The sequence below is a fragment of the Cebidichthys violaceus genome, unplaced genomic scaffold (assembly GCF_023349555.1).
Source record: "Cebidichthys violaceus isolate CVI_PGR_0920_01 unplaced genomic scaffold, fCebVio1.0.p SCAF_182, whole genome shotgun sequence".
Lineage (NCBI taxonomy): Eukaryota > Metazoa > Chordata > Actinopteri > Perciformes > Stichaeidae > Cebidichthys > Cebidichthys violaceus.
In genome coordinates this window covers 82-12,500 of record NW_027176353.1, presented here as the reverse complement: position 1 = coordinate 12,500, position 12,419 = coordinate 82, and the positions used below count along the sequence as shown (strand labels likewise).

Below are 12,419 nucleotides of genomic sequence, written 5' to 3'. Positions count from 1 at the left end.
GAGGGAAGATGTCACTTCATCAACTGAGAACACAGCATGAAGGAGTGAGGAAACAGTGAGTGAGGAGAGGAACTAGAGGAGAGAACTAAACTATCGTTGGATGCATTTTTAAACCTGTAGAGTAAAACAAAAAGAAGTACCTGTAGCTGGTTCAAAAACAGACAATAATGATCAAAATATATAAATATAAATCACCAAAAACTCAAAAGGCGAAAAACATGTTTTTTTTCAGAATTTTATTCTTTAAATTATTTTATAAAATCTCATTTACGTTTCAATATATATATATATATATATATATATTTATATATATTTTTTTCACCAATTAACAATTTTGGCTATTTTCCCTTTCCACCCTACCCCCCCCCCACCTCCCCTCCCCCACATAGCCCCACATTTTGATCTTCAGGTCCAGACCCCTTCATATTGTGCAATGATCCTCAGTGTCAAGGTGGATAGAGGGAGGGGTGGGGGGGGGAGACAGCGGGTGAGGGTACATGTAGGGGTGAGGCAGAAAGAGGTATGGGTCTGTGGGAGGGGGGGGGGTACTGACTTCCACAATGAGTGAGTACAACCAACCGTGTTCAGATGGCTCAATGCATTCCATGACAGTAAATGAAAATAGCTCTTTTGTGTGTGTGTGTGTGTGTGTGTGTGTGTGTGTGTGTGTGTGTGTGTGTGTGTGTGTGTGTTCACACCAGATGTTCACACAAACGTTTAGCAGCAGCCCTGAAGACCGTTTAGCCCTTCTTGTAGCGACCAGAGTCCTGGTGGGCGTCTGTGTTCTTCTTCTTCTAAGCTTTCGTCAAAAGGCCGACGTCTACAGGCTGAACTGCGTCACGTCGACTGTACATCCAAGGGGAGGGAGGGGGGGGGGGGGGGGGGGGGGGGGTTCTACTCCAATAAGGTGTTTTTGTTCTTCATTTGGCAATACGATCGCTCTTCCAACATGGCTCAATACTTTGCGAAAGTCGTCTTTGTTGCTGGTATGATTTGCGCACGAACCGACTCGAAAACACGTCGAAATGCGATAAATATTTCAAACATAACTAAAACACAAACGGTGACTCCAGACTCTGTGATACACCGCATCTCTCCACGGACGTATCAAACGGTCACTACAGGTCTAACAGGGAAGGAATGAACAGAAGCGTGAGATCGGACGTCGCCACCTCGAAGTAAACTTCTTTCTTTTTTTAGGTCACATCTGTACGCAAAACACAAAAAAAAAAATCATTCCAGGCAAAACATGGTTATTATTACAGACAGCAACCCCACATATGAGCACATATGAGTCATGCAGCGGTCGACGTGTGAACTACCCTTCGGGCTGGTTGATCCATACGTGTGTGTTTGAGCTTTCTCAACGTAAAGCTTTGGGTTTTTTGTGTCGATGTTGCGTCTTTACAACGCGGGTCAGACAGCTGGACGTTCAGGCATTCTGAGGTTCTTCCTGACGGGACGTTGAGGCCGGCGGTCGCCGCAAACGGCCCGTCGGGAATAACCCGAGTCTCTTAAACGACGTGCGATTTAAAACCAGCCCTTGGTGACTCATCAACCGCAGCGTCTAATCATCCTCCAATCAAGAAGGTACCGTCTGGATGCACCACGTACAGACCACAGACCGTCAGAGCTTCCTCTCCCGTGTTTGATGACGTGGATCGCTTGAGGAAACTCTAGCGTACCTCGTGCTCCAAATCACCCCAAAAATCTTAGAGAGGGGGGGGGAGGGGGGGGGGGCTGTGCAGGATGAAAAATAACAGGTACAGGTACAGGCAAGCAGACACAACAACATGAACCCCTGTAGTAGTAATAATAATAATAATAATAATAATAATAATACAGTGCAATAAAAACCATGTGACTTATTCTGTCGTCTGCAAAGCTAAAATGTTATTTAATGTGTCGGGAATAAAGTGTCATCATTCTAGAGCCCATTACTGCAAAGTGAGTACTGTCCCCAGTAGCGAGTAGTGTTTTACATTACGTTAAATGACTGTAATGTAAAGTAATGTAGTGTATTACAGTCATTAACCCAAGGAACCAGACGTCAGCAGATCAGACTCTGGTGCCAGGTGAGCAGAGGTCTGTGTGGTTGTAGCAGCCTGGTCGTTATCAATGAAGGTCAACGCTCTGTCAACATACCAACAGGTGTGTGTCGTGGTGCCTTCAGGTGCTGCAGGGATTTCAGGAAGTGAAGGAGAAGCTTCTCATTCAGCTGTGGACAGCAGATCCTGTGAGAAGCAACCTCCTTCATTCATGATCAGTGCAGACGGACTGACGGACGGACGGACTGCTTTAGACACATCAACGGTTCAGTTGTGTGGATTTTGGTTTGGTAACTTTTGATAAAGAGTAAAGTAGGGCTGCTCCCTCTTCGTCCACTAATCTGTTTGTGTCTTATGAACACAAACACAACATCTAAAGATGTGCTTCTGTGTGAGTTTCATGTTTTTTGTGTCCACTCCCACAACGCAGACCTGTAAACCGGGTTAAATCAGCTGATTCTGTCTCTCTCTCTCTCTCTCTCTCTCTCTCTCTCTCTCTCTCTCTCTCTCTCTCTCTCTCTCTCTCTCTCTCTCTCTCTCTCTTAAAATGAGACACCAGACGGGCCGGTTTGAAACCACTTGAGCCATTTGAGGTAGACGGACCCATGCCGTCAGAATCCGGCCCGGTGGGCTCAACATGCCGCCGGAGAAGCATAATCGCACGATTTGCGTCCCAGCGTGAGACTTCCCGTGACTCCACCTGAGACCGACGGGGAATGATCAGGTGAGGGGAGGGGGGGAGGGGGGCTGAAGGAGTGTAATGAAGAGGAATGGGGGGGGAGGAGTGTAAGGGGGGGGGGGAGGGACCGACACAACTAAACAGGCTATTCACCAGACAGAAGTCACCGCCACACACACACACACACACACACACACACACACACACACACACACACACACACACACACACACACACACACACACACACACACACACACACCTCCAACGTCTCAAGTCAACAGCAGCGTTTAAACCTCGGTCACATGATCAGAAACAATTGAGGGTTATTTTACAAGGCTTAATCATCTTAAATAGAATATATGGCATCCGACCATTGGCTCAATACGTCTCCCACCCCACAGACACAAGTTTACAACCCCCCCCCACCCCACCCCCCCCACCAAAGAAAGTCCCAATGCCAGACCTCATGCCCATTTAACAGTCTCACATTGTTCTAGAGAATAGAGATTAAAAATATATACTATTGACTTATTGACTTCCAGTGTTTTCTCTGTTGTTTTTTTTCCCCTATTGTTTTTCAAGTTTAAAAAGACCTCCTGTGTCACAATGCAAGCTAGGAGGTCTTTTCTATATACACACACACACACACACACACACACACACACACACACACACACACACACACACACACACACACACACACACACACACACACACACACACACACCACGCGCACACACACACACACACACACTCTCTCACATATATACTGTATATATATATTATATATATAGAGGAATTTTTAGCTGAGAAGTTAGGCAAAGTATGTATGTATGTATATATATATATATATATATATATATAAATAAATGTTCATTTGGACTGAATTCATTCAGAATGAGAAGGAATTAAAACTCCCTTTTCTCCAGTTTTCCCCTTTTTGAGGAGGACATAATTCGAGGGAAGTGGGGAAGCACTACAACATCACATGACTACTCAAGAGCAGGTAGCAAGGAAAAGAAAGAAGAAGAAATAGATTTAAAAAGGCCTGAACTTGTACAAGGCAGAGAGACGGGGCAGGGGGGGCGATGTGGCTCTCTGTGGCATGATGTGCATTCCGGGGGCCCCCGCCGACAGCGAGGGACAATGTACAGAGTTCAGGGTTCCAGAGAGCAAAACCACCGTCGGATAAAAGGAGGGGGGGGGGGGTAGCAAATGAGCTGTTTTAAACGGCAACAGAGCTGAAGCAATAGTGCGAGACTACGCGGCGGGGTTAAGGGGGGGGGGGGGGGGGACAAATACTCCTCATCGGTACACCAGGTGAGATATGGTGCCGGGACTTGAAGTTGAGCTGATGGTTGGGCACAAAGCTGTGCTGGGGTTCTTCCGCGTGCAAATATCCTTGGCGTACAAGCCCATGCACGAGTCACACGACACCTTGGAGCAGTTCACGCAGGTTGTGCGACGCCCCCGTGCTTGTTGCAGAAGCCGCACCGCGACCCGCCCAAGCTCAGCCGATCGCCGCCCGCCGCCGCCGCCCCCCTTCGGCGGTCGTGAGGGCGACGGACTTGCTCGCGAACAGCTTCGCGGACATCAGGGGCTTCTCCGCCATCTGGGGGTGGGGGTGCGGGTGGAGAGTGCGAGTGGGTCAGCGTGAGCGGGTGCGGGTGGAGGTGGGAGTGGGAGTGAGTGTTGGAGTAGACGGAGAGCTTCTCCTTGACGGGGGATGTAGCCGTCGAGGGGGCCGCGGGGGGATTTGGGGGTGGTAGTCCTGCAGGCCGCAGCACGGGGGAGGGGTCCACGTCGTGACAGGAAGCACAGAGGATCATGTCGCACCTCTGGCAGGACGCCATGGAGGAGCAGCCCAGCCCGCAGCCCCTGACACTTCACACTGCCGTGGGCTTTGAGCAGCCACGTGTCCCGCACATCCCGGGGCTCTCTGGACGGAGGCCGGGAGGGGGTCTGCCTCCCCCCCGTCCCGACGCCCCGCTCCGTGTACAAGTCGATCTCATCCAAAGAGGACAGGTGGTAGGATGTGTAAGCATCCGCCGGGGGGCGGCGACTGGATCGGAAAGAAAATCCGCAACGGGGCTGTAGGAAGGCGGAGCTGCCACGGAGAAGAGGGACGCCGAGGTGCAGGGCCTGATGATCTCATCCTTCATGTCCTCCTCTGCGTCCACAAACAGAGGCTCCTTCCTCAGACTCAGCGAGGCCTTCAGGACGGGCTTGCTCACCGCCGGCGTGCCAGTGGCCGGCGCCGTCTGTGACGTCCACGGACTTGGAGGGCCGGCTGCCTCGCCTCAGGTGGTGGGCGTGAGGCCTCTCGATGTCCAGCGGCCGCACGGACAGCCGAGCCATGTCCGCCCCGAGGCTGTCGCGCCTGCGGAGCGCTTCGGCGCAGCCGGGCCGCGTCGTCTCTGCAGCCTCTGCGGAGCTCCAGGGCCTCCATCTCCGAGGCCGAACCGCGGGCCAGAGCCACGACCTCCCCCAGGAGACGACACTCCGCCTGGGCCAGGAAGAGCTCGAACGCCAGCTGCCGGAGGTGATTCGTGCCTCCCGGGTGCTCCTGCAAGTGGAACTGCGAATCGTGGTCACAGGTGTAGCCGATGGTGCGCATTAGAGTCCGGAGCTCGGCATCAGAAATGGCGGACTGCAGGTGGTACACATATGGGCCGGTGAAGGTCTGAAAGAGAAATGGGTTGATTAGCGTCACTGTCAGTAGTTGTATTCAAATCTAAAAGATGCACTCCAAATATTACGACAAACTGAACCCACCTTGATGCATCTGAACTCCTTCTTCCAGGGGAAGAGCAGGAGGTTGGTGCATATGGTCTCCAGCGTGTGGAAGGCTCTCTCCAGGCTCCTGATGTTGCCCCCTCTCTGACAGCGGAGGGAATTCTCCACCACTTCATAGTAACGCACCATCCGGAAGCGCTGTCCCGGGTCGGCTGGTAGGCCCCCCAGCAGAGCCGTCGCAGTGGAGAGCAGGCCTCGCTGTCCTTGTGCCTCCCTCTGTCCCCCTCTGGTGCACCTCCAACCCCCGCGTATTCACCTCCGCCCTCCAGACGCCTCTCCAGCAGCGTCACATACCTTCGGAACAGGTCCTCTTTTAACTTGGCATCCATTGTCGGGCAGCGGACTATCAGTCGGCCGTTCGGCTGCTTTTCTGAGAGGAGCCTCGCCCCTCTTAGCATACTCTGCACCAGGGTGCCACATTCAAGCACCATTTTTTGGTCACCATGATTCACCGCCAACGCTTTGGCACGCGCTCAACGTTAATAGCGTTTTGGAGAGGTGGGAAGAGGAGTGAGATGTTGCATCCAATCAGCGGCGCGTCCTTTAAACGAGAGACACAGTTGTTGTGGTGCTTTCAGTTGGCGTAGCTAGGCTGCAGCCTGTAGGGACGCCTTCTCACGGCATCTCTGGCATCGGCTCAAAGGCAGACTCGTTCCAGGACAACGCGGGCCTACGTCGTGCAAGATGAGGTCAGGGGGAGCTGTGGGCTTCACGCTCCGTTAGCGCAGCGCTGCATCTATTCCGGTCCTCGGTTTCGGCACGTGCGGAGCTCAAGGTCAGTCATCGTGGAGCCACATTCGCGATCGTGGGATTCTTCTGAGCGCGCTCCCCAAGCTGTAGAGACACAGAAGAGCTTCATGAAAATCTCTCATTTCCTGATACACACACACACACACACACACACACACACACACACACACACACACGGAGAAGGAAAACTTGCAGCCACATTATCTTTCTACTGATTCAGTGTTAAATCAGGCCAAAAGAAAAAGCATTTGTAACGATCAACCAGAGCGTTCTCTGTTCTCTAATGGCTCGAACAGGAGGGGGGGGTGTGTGTGTGTGTGTGTGTGTGTGTGTGTGTGTGTGTGTGTGTGTGTGTGTGTGTGTGTGTGTGTGTGTGTGGTGTGCATCACTATTTAGAGAAACAGTATGTGCTCTGATGGAAGCACCGTGTGGGTATTATTTGTTTATGTCTGTCATATAGCTAATAGGTTATCACGATGTACACAACATAGTAAAATACTAGAGGAACTACAGTGTACATCAGGGCTCACTGTTGACAATCAGTGTGTCTGTCAACAGTGGATATGTGAGCCAGCGGTACAAGCATGCGTGTAAACACGTGACAATGTAGTACAAGAGTCTCCTGAATGACGTATATTAATATTCTCACTTCTTTCATTGTTTCTGCGCGCATTGTAAAAGGGTCAATATTGCATAACGTTTGTAAATGTAATCTTTTATATTCTGCTTTTATAGGTTTACTTTGTAACATCTGTCTCTTCGGACTACAGAGGAAAAATAACCTCTTGGCTAATAACTCTGGCGCATTTACAGCAATGTTTTTATTAATGTGCACTAACCCTTATCAGACACAAACCAATGCAACATTTAAAAAAACATGGTAGCCTGCACCTAGCATAGTTAGCTCGAATTAAGAGCGCTATATTAGGCATGCGGATGTGGATATATATGTAAATTCACCAACCTACCTACCTACCTCAAACCTACCTACCTACCCACCTACACACATCAACCTCAGCGAGCATCCGTCTAACAGATAGCGAGCTAGCACGCAACATGCCTTAGCTAACACATCCAGCATGCGTTACTATTGCGCATCACACTGCAACAGAGTCGCTCCGTCACGACCAGTGATGATGATGATAATAAAGTAGACGCCCGGAGGACGAGCGTGTACGTTAATTCTTCATAAATCTCCAACCCACAAAAAAAACCCGATTCTCCTAGCAGTGAACGCCCATTTCAGCAGCGCAGCTGGCTAGCTAAAACAATTGCTTTAGCTTAGCTAGCAGGGCGGTCCATCGCTAGATAGAAACGATTGTTAAGTCATTATTTAAACATGTACCGTCACTGTGACGTGACTCTTGTGCGGACCAAGTGTAATTGTGAGCTTAAGCTAAGCTACCACACCGCTTTTCTTAAAGCCACCACGAGCAAATCTTACCTTTAACGAGTGCTAGCCGTGTGGCTAGCTACGCCTCCTCCTCAGCTGTTGGAAATTCCCATCATCCCAACGCGCATGCGCCGCCAGTTCTGACAGTTCTTCGTCAGCAGAGGAGGGCTCACGTGCTGTTTGAGCCAGAAAGGAGGAGGAGCTACAGAGACCAGCTGCCAACTACATCCGGTGAATATACAGGAAAATAAAAACTATTTACTTAATTTGTCGATATTATGTTTAGCTGCCTTATAATTTATTTATGCTCCATACGGTATTTTTAATGAATTAAAATAAATGGTTTAATATAAATCGTTCTGCTCTGAGAATCGATTAATCATTTTAAGCATTGTGAATATAGGAGTTTTGAACTGTCACACAAAAAATCGAGAACAGAGACAGACAGAGAGAGAGAGAGAGAGAGAGAGAGAGAGAGAGAGAGAGAGAGAGAGAGAGAGAGAGAGAGAGAGAGAGAGAGAGAGAGAGAGAGAAAGCGAAAGAGAGAGAGAGAAAGAAAGAAAGAGCGAGAGAAAGGGAGAGGAGAGAGACAGAGAAGAGAGACAGAGAGAGACATAGAGAGAGACATAAACAGAGAGACATAGAGAGAGAGATGTTTTTTTATTCATAAATAACATTACTATTGTGTCATAAAGTCATGATGTGTTACACACTCCGGTCCAGCAGGTGGCGGTAATGCACCTTTAGACGTTGGTTTGTCGTCCACCAATAAACTGAAAGAAGAAGAGGAGGGGGGGCGAGAGGGGGGTGAGCTGTCTCAGCGAAGAAAAAGAAATGGCGACGCTCGGAGGGTTTAGTGCAGCACAGCACAAGAAAAACGTCTCCGACGGGACCACCGGCGACATGTCGGAGTTCATCTGTCCGGTTTGTCTCGAGATCTTCGACAGTCCCGTGACGACACAATGCAGCCACACGTGAGTGTATTTCTGCCATTTTATTTCACACCAAACCGTCCAAAAGCCTCCTTTAACCCACCTCTCTCTGATAGTTCCGTGGGGACAAATAATGGGGGAGGAGGGAGGAGAGAAAGGGTCGTTATTTTAACGTGTCGTGACGTCAGGGTCGCGAAAACATCGACCACGCGCGAGCCTGTTGTTGTTCATCATCGTGACCCCGTATATATATATTTTGGATATTTGGTTAAACCTCCCCCCCCGATGTCAGCTCACTAAAATCAGTTTCAGTTTTGTTTACATCAAAGAGGCGGCCTCACCTGGGAGTTGTAGTTCGGACAGCCGTTGCTTGGACTCATCAACCCGCTTTGAAGGACTACAAGTCCAGCGCCCTCTCGAGGGGGGGGTGGGGGGACTTTCCATCCGGATTTACAGGAAGCTTCACAGGGATCTTTCAGAGAATGACAGCACCTGTTTTTATATTTTAATACACAGTTTATTCGTAAGAATACTTTGTAAACAGACTCTTCTTTCCCCCTGGTCACCAGAGGACACATTATATATTGTTTTATACCTAATTATACTTGTTTTAACATCTTTATTTGTTTGTTTATCAATTTTTATTGTAGATTTTTCATATTTTCTGTTTTTTTTTTAATTATCTCTTTTACTATTGCGACACCAACCCAATCCCTCGTACGTGTAACATTGTTGCCGATAAACTGTTTTTGTTAAATTCTGATTCAAATTGATCAGTTTCAAATCTTTCCTTTGTTAATATTTATGGTATCGACCGTCTCACTAATCTTTCTGTTGTTGTTGTTGTTATTATTGTCTTGCTTTTGCTGCTTTGTCTGTCAGAGCACTGACAGTTATTATTATTATTTCTTGTTTGCTGCTCCTCCTCCATCATTCCATTTATGTTTCTCTTGCCCAGGTTCTGCCACAGTTGTTTGCAGGAGTGTTTGCGTCCACAGAAGCCCGTCTGCGCCGTGTGCCGGGCCGGTCTGGGCGCCTGGACTAAAGCCGCGGAGCTCGAGCTCAAGATCCAGTCGTCTGTGGCCGCTCTGCAAAGGATGCGGAACACAGGTAGGTGCTGTGGCATCAAGGGGAGGGGGGGGGGGGTGGCCTCCGCTAACCCGTCTCAAACGTCATGTTTTAAATCGGGTTCTCTCGCTACTCAGGTCCGCCTTTCTCAGATGAGAGGCCACACGGCTGCCTGCTCAAAATTCCAGGAATACATCGAGGAGGGAGTGAGGACCACCGCCCAGAGCCAGCCCGCCATCATCAGGTGAAGCTCAGTGTTACTTCTGAAACGCGCTGACTCACTTCCTGGTGTTTGGGACTCATTACGACCTCATAACTCCCCTTTAGTAGCCGTTGTTCTGTCCAGCACATTTGTAATGCGGGACGTGACGACTAATCAACGCTGTGGCCGGTTGATCAGATATCAAAGAGAACCACGTCTTCTCTTCTGGTGGAACTCAGAGACAGTGGTTGACGTATTGTTGTCGTCTCTTGTTTCTTTCCCCACAGTCCGGTGCCGAATCGCTTCACCTTCACCTGCCCGTACTGCAACTGCCAGAACCTGGACCAAGGGACGGCCTGGTCGAACACTGCACTTCCCAGCATGCACGGGATGCACGACAAGTGGTAGGAATTAAAAATAACATAAAGGTTCCACACATCGTCCTCCGTCTGCTTTGTAGTCGCACTCGAAAAGCCGATGCCAGGCTGTGATTGGTTGTTTCCTTTGGTCAACTTTTTAAAATCTTTGGACGTCTCAGCGTCTCTTTGTTGCGGCGTGTGGACGTGGGCGGGGGGGAGGGTGTGAGGGCCGGATTTCCTCTGTTCACAGGACTCATTGTCACGTCTCACTCTGCGTCCGTCCAGGTGTGTCCCATCTGTGCCTCGATGCCTTGGGGGGACCCGAACTACAGGAGCGCTGACTTTTTCCAGCACCTGAAGATCAGACACACGTTCTCCTACGACACCTTTGTTGTAAGTTGAGCCCCCCCCCCCCCCCCCCCACATGAATGTTAACAGTGATCAGTTCGCTTGTATATCAGCTCTATTTTCTCTCTGCAGGATTACTCCACAGACGAGCACACCATGATCCAGGAGGCTCTACAGCGCTCCCTCTTGGACAACTGACGTGTGACGAACAATCCAGGAAGAGGAGGGAATCAAGCGAAGTGAAGTGAAGGGGGAGACGTGAAGTCTTCTGAAGAAGACGCACTGTAACACCATCCGTCCGTCAGGAGGGTGGTGGTACTGTACTGCTCTGGGTAACCAGCTTCACGGGGGAAATTGTTATTGTCGTAACGGATCTATAGGTTTATTATTCCGAAAATAAAATCCTGCAATATGGTTTCAAAAAGCAAAAAAAAAAAAAAAAAAAAAAAAAAGCATATTGTACTGTCTGATTTAGGAGTGATACTGTGTTTCTGCTCTCTTATCCCCCCCCCCCCCCCCCAAAAAAAAACTTGATAGTTTGTCAAATATCTACTAAACTATGTTCGTCCCAGCTGTTTGTTCGTTTATGACACTATGACGTCATAGAGCCAAAAAACTTCCAAAGTTGTGATTTAAATCTCCCCCCCCCCGTCGTCAATACTTGATGCAATGAGAGGGTTTGACCACTAGGTGGCTAAACGAGGGACTTTCCACTCGTCGAGTTGTTCACGTAACGATAACATATAATAAAGTCGAGAGTGGCTCTGCATGTCTGCTCTCAAAACACGTGGAGAGGGTTGTTTTGTTCAGTTTCCTGGGTGAAGTGTGTGTGTGTGTGTGAGAGAGAGGGAGTGTGTGTGTGTGTGTGTGTGTGTGTGTGTGTGTGTGTGTGTGTGTGTGTGTGTGTGTGTGTGTGTGTGTGTGTGTGTGTGTGTGTGTGTGTGTGTGTGCGTGCTCATTGTGTTTCTTCAGAGATCTACTGGAAAGAATAAATAAGAAGAGGGTCAAACAGAAGCCAGACTTGTTGGCTGTTTGCTTTATTGTAACGTTTCTCCCTTCCGTCTCTGTGCCTGCTGGTAGATCTTGTTTCTGACTTCCAAAACTCCTCATAGGGCTAATAGTTCAGTTGGGTGAAAACCAAACGATGCAAGTAGGAGAGCATCAGTGTGTCGTCGGTCGTCCTGTGATTTTACTTTCTGTTCTGGTCACTTTTAGGGGTGAGGTTTTACCTGCATGTTTCCGGCCAGAGGGGGGCAGCAGAGCTCCACCTGCTCTCTCTCTCTCTCTGGGTCGTCCTCTGTCTCAACGTTCTGTTCTGTCACTGTTCTCCAGCTGAAGGGTTCTCACCATGCAGCACACAGGAAGGGTTTAGTGGGGGGGGGGGGGGGGGGGGGGACGCACACTTGTTTTATGAGTAACTGTAACTTAAGATTTTTTTTTTTTAAATGTAACTTTACTGTTTTGTCTTCATCACGAAATAATCAACCTGTAGCGTGAACATCTCAGCTTGTGAGAAGAGAACACGGTTGCCGTGGTTATTGTTTGTGTGCCTCGTAATCAGAACGCATATGAAGAAACAACGCTCAGTTTGACTTTGACCTGGTTTTCTTTTTTGATTTGTGTTGTGTCCCAAGGACTTTGTAATTGTCACAAATCAACCACACACACACACACACACACACACACACACACACACACACACACAGGCTGCATTGCATTTTGTCTTTTCACCATACAGCTAAATAAAGCGGATACACCCCCCCCAATCAAGTAGCTCCAGAGCACAACCGTAATGCCTTTTTCACGTAGTCTTTGGTGCCCGCTTAGACCTTCGCTTTGTTT

The 12,419-nt window shown here is 49.1% G+C and overlaps 2 protein-coding genes across 2 annotated transcripts; one reads left to right on the top strand and one right to left on the bottom strand.

Moving 5' to 3' along the window:
* Positions 1 to 3,468: 3,468 nt before the first annotated feature.
* spata2 (spermatogenesis associated 2) lies at positions 3,469 to 6,349 on the bottom strand. The gene is given in 16 exon segments (XM_068712912.1): positions 3,469 to 4,064; positions 4,066 to 4,106; positions 4,109 to 4,193; positions 4,196 to 4,267; positions 4,270 to 4,362; positions 4,364 to 4,453; positions 4,455 to 4,472; positions 4,474 to 4,518; positions 4,520 to 4,606; positions 4,608 to 4,784; positions 4,786 to 4,806; positions 4,808 to 4,966; positions 4,968 to 5,132; positions 5,134 to 5,412; positions 5,505 to 5,719; positions 5,722 to 6,349. Coding segments are annotated over 16 exon segments (1,812 nt in total). The 5' UTR covers positions 5,957 to 6,349; the 3' UTR covers positions 3,469 to 4,034.
* A 2,107-nt stretch (positions 6,350 to 8,456) lies between these two features.
* LOC137874281 (E3 ubiquitin-protein ligase RNF114-like) lies at positions 8,457 to 12,175 on the top strand. Its single transcript, XM_068712911.1, is given in 8 exon segments — positions 8,457 to 8,642; positions 9,559 to 9,688; positions 9,690 to 9,710; positions 9,806 to 9,912; positions 10,158 to 10,218; positions 10,221 to 10,274; positions 10,515 to 10,622; positions 10,710 to 12,175. Coding segments are annotated over 8 exon segments (687 nt in total). The 5' UTR covers positions 8,457 to 8,502; the 3' UTR covers positions 10,776 to 12,175.
* Positions 12,176 to 12,419: the final 244 nt, after the last annotated feature.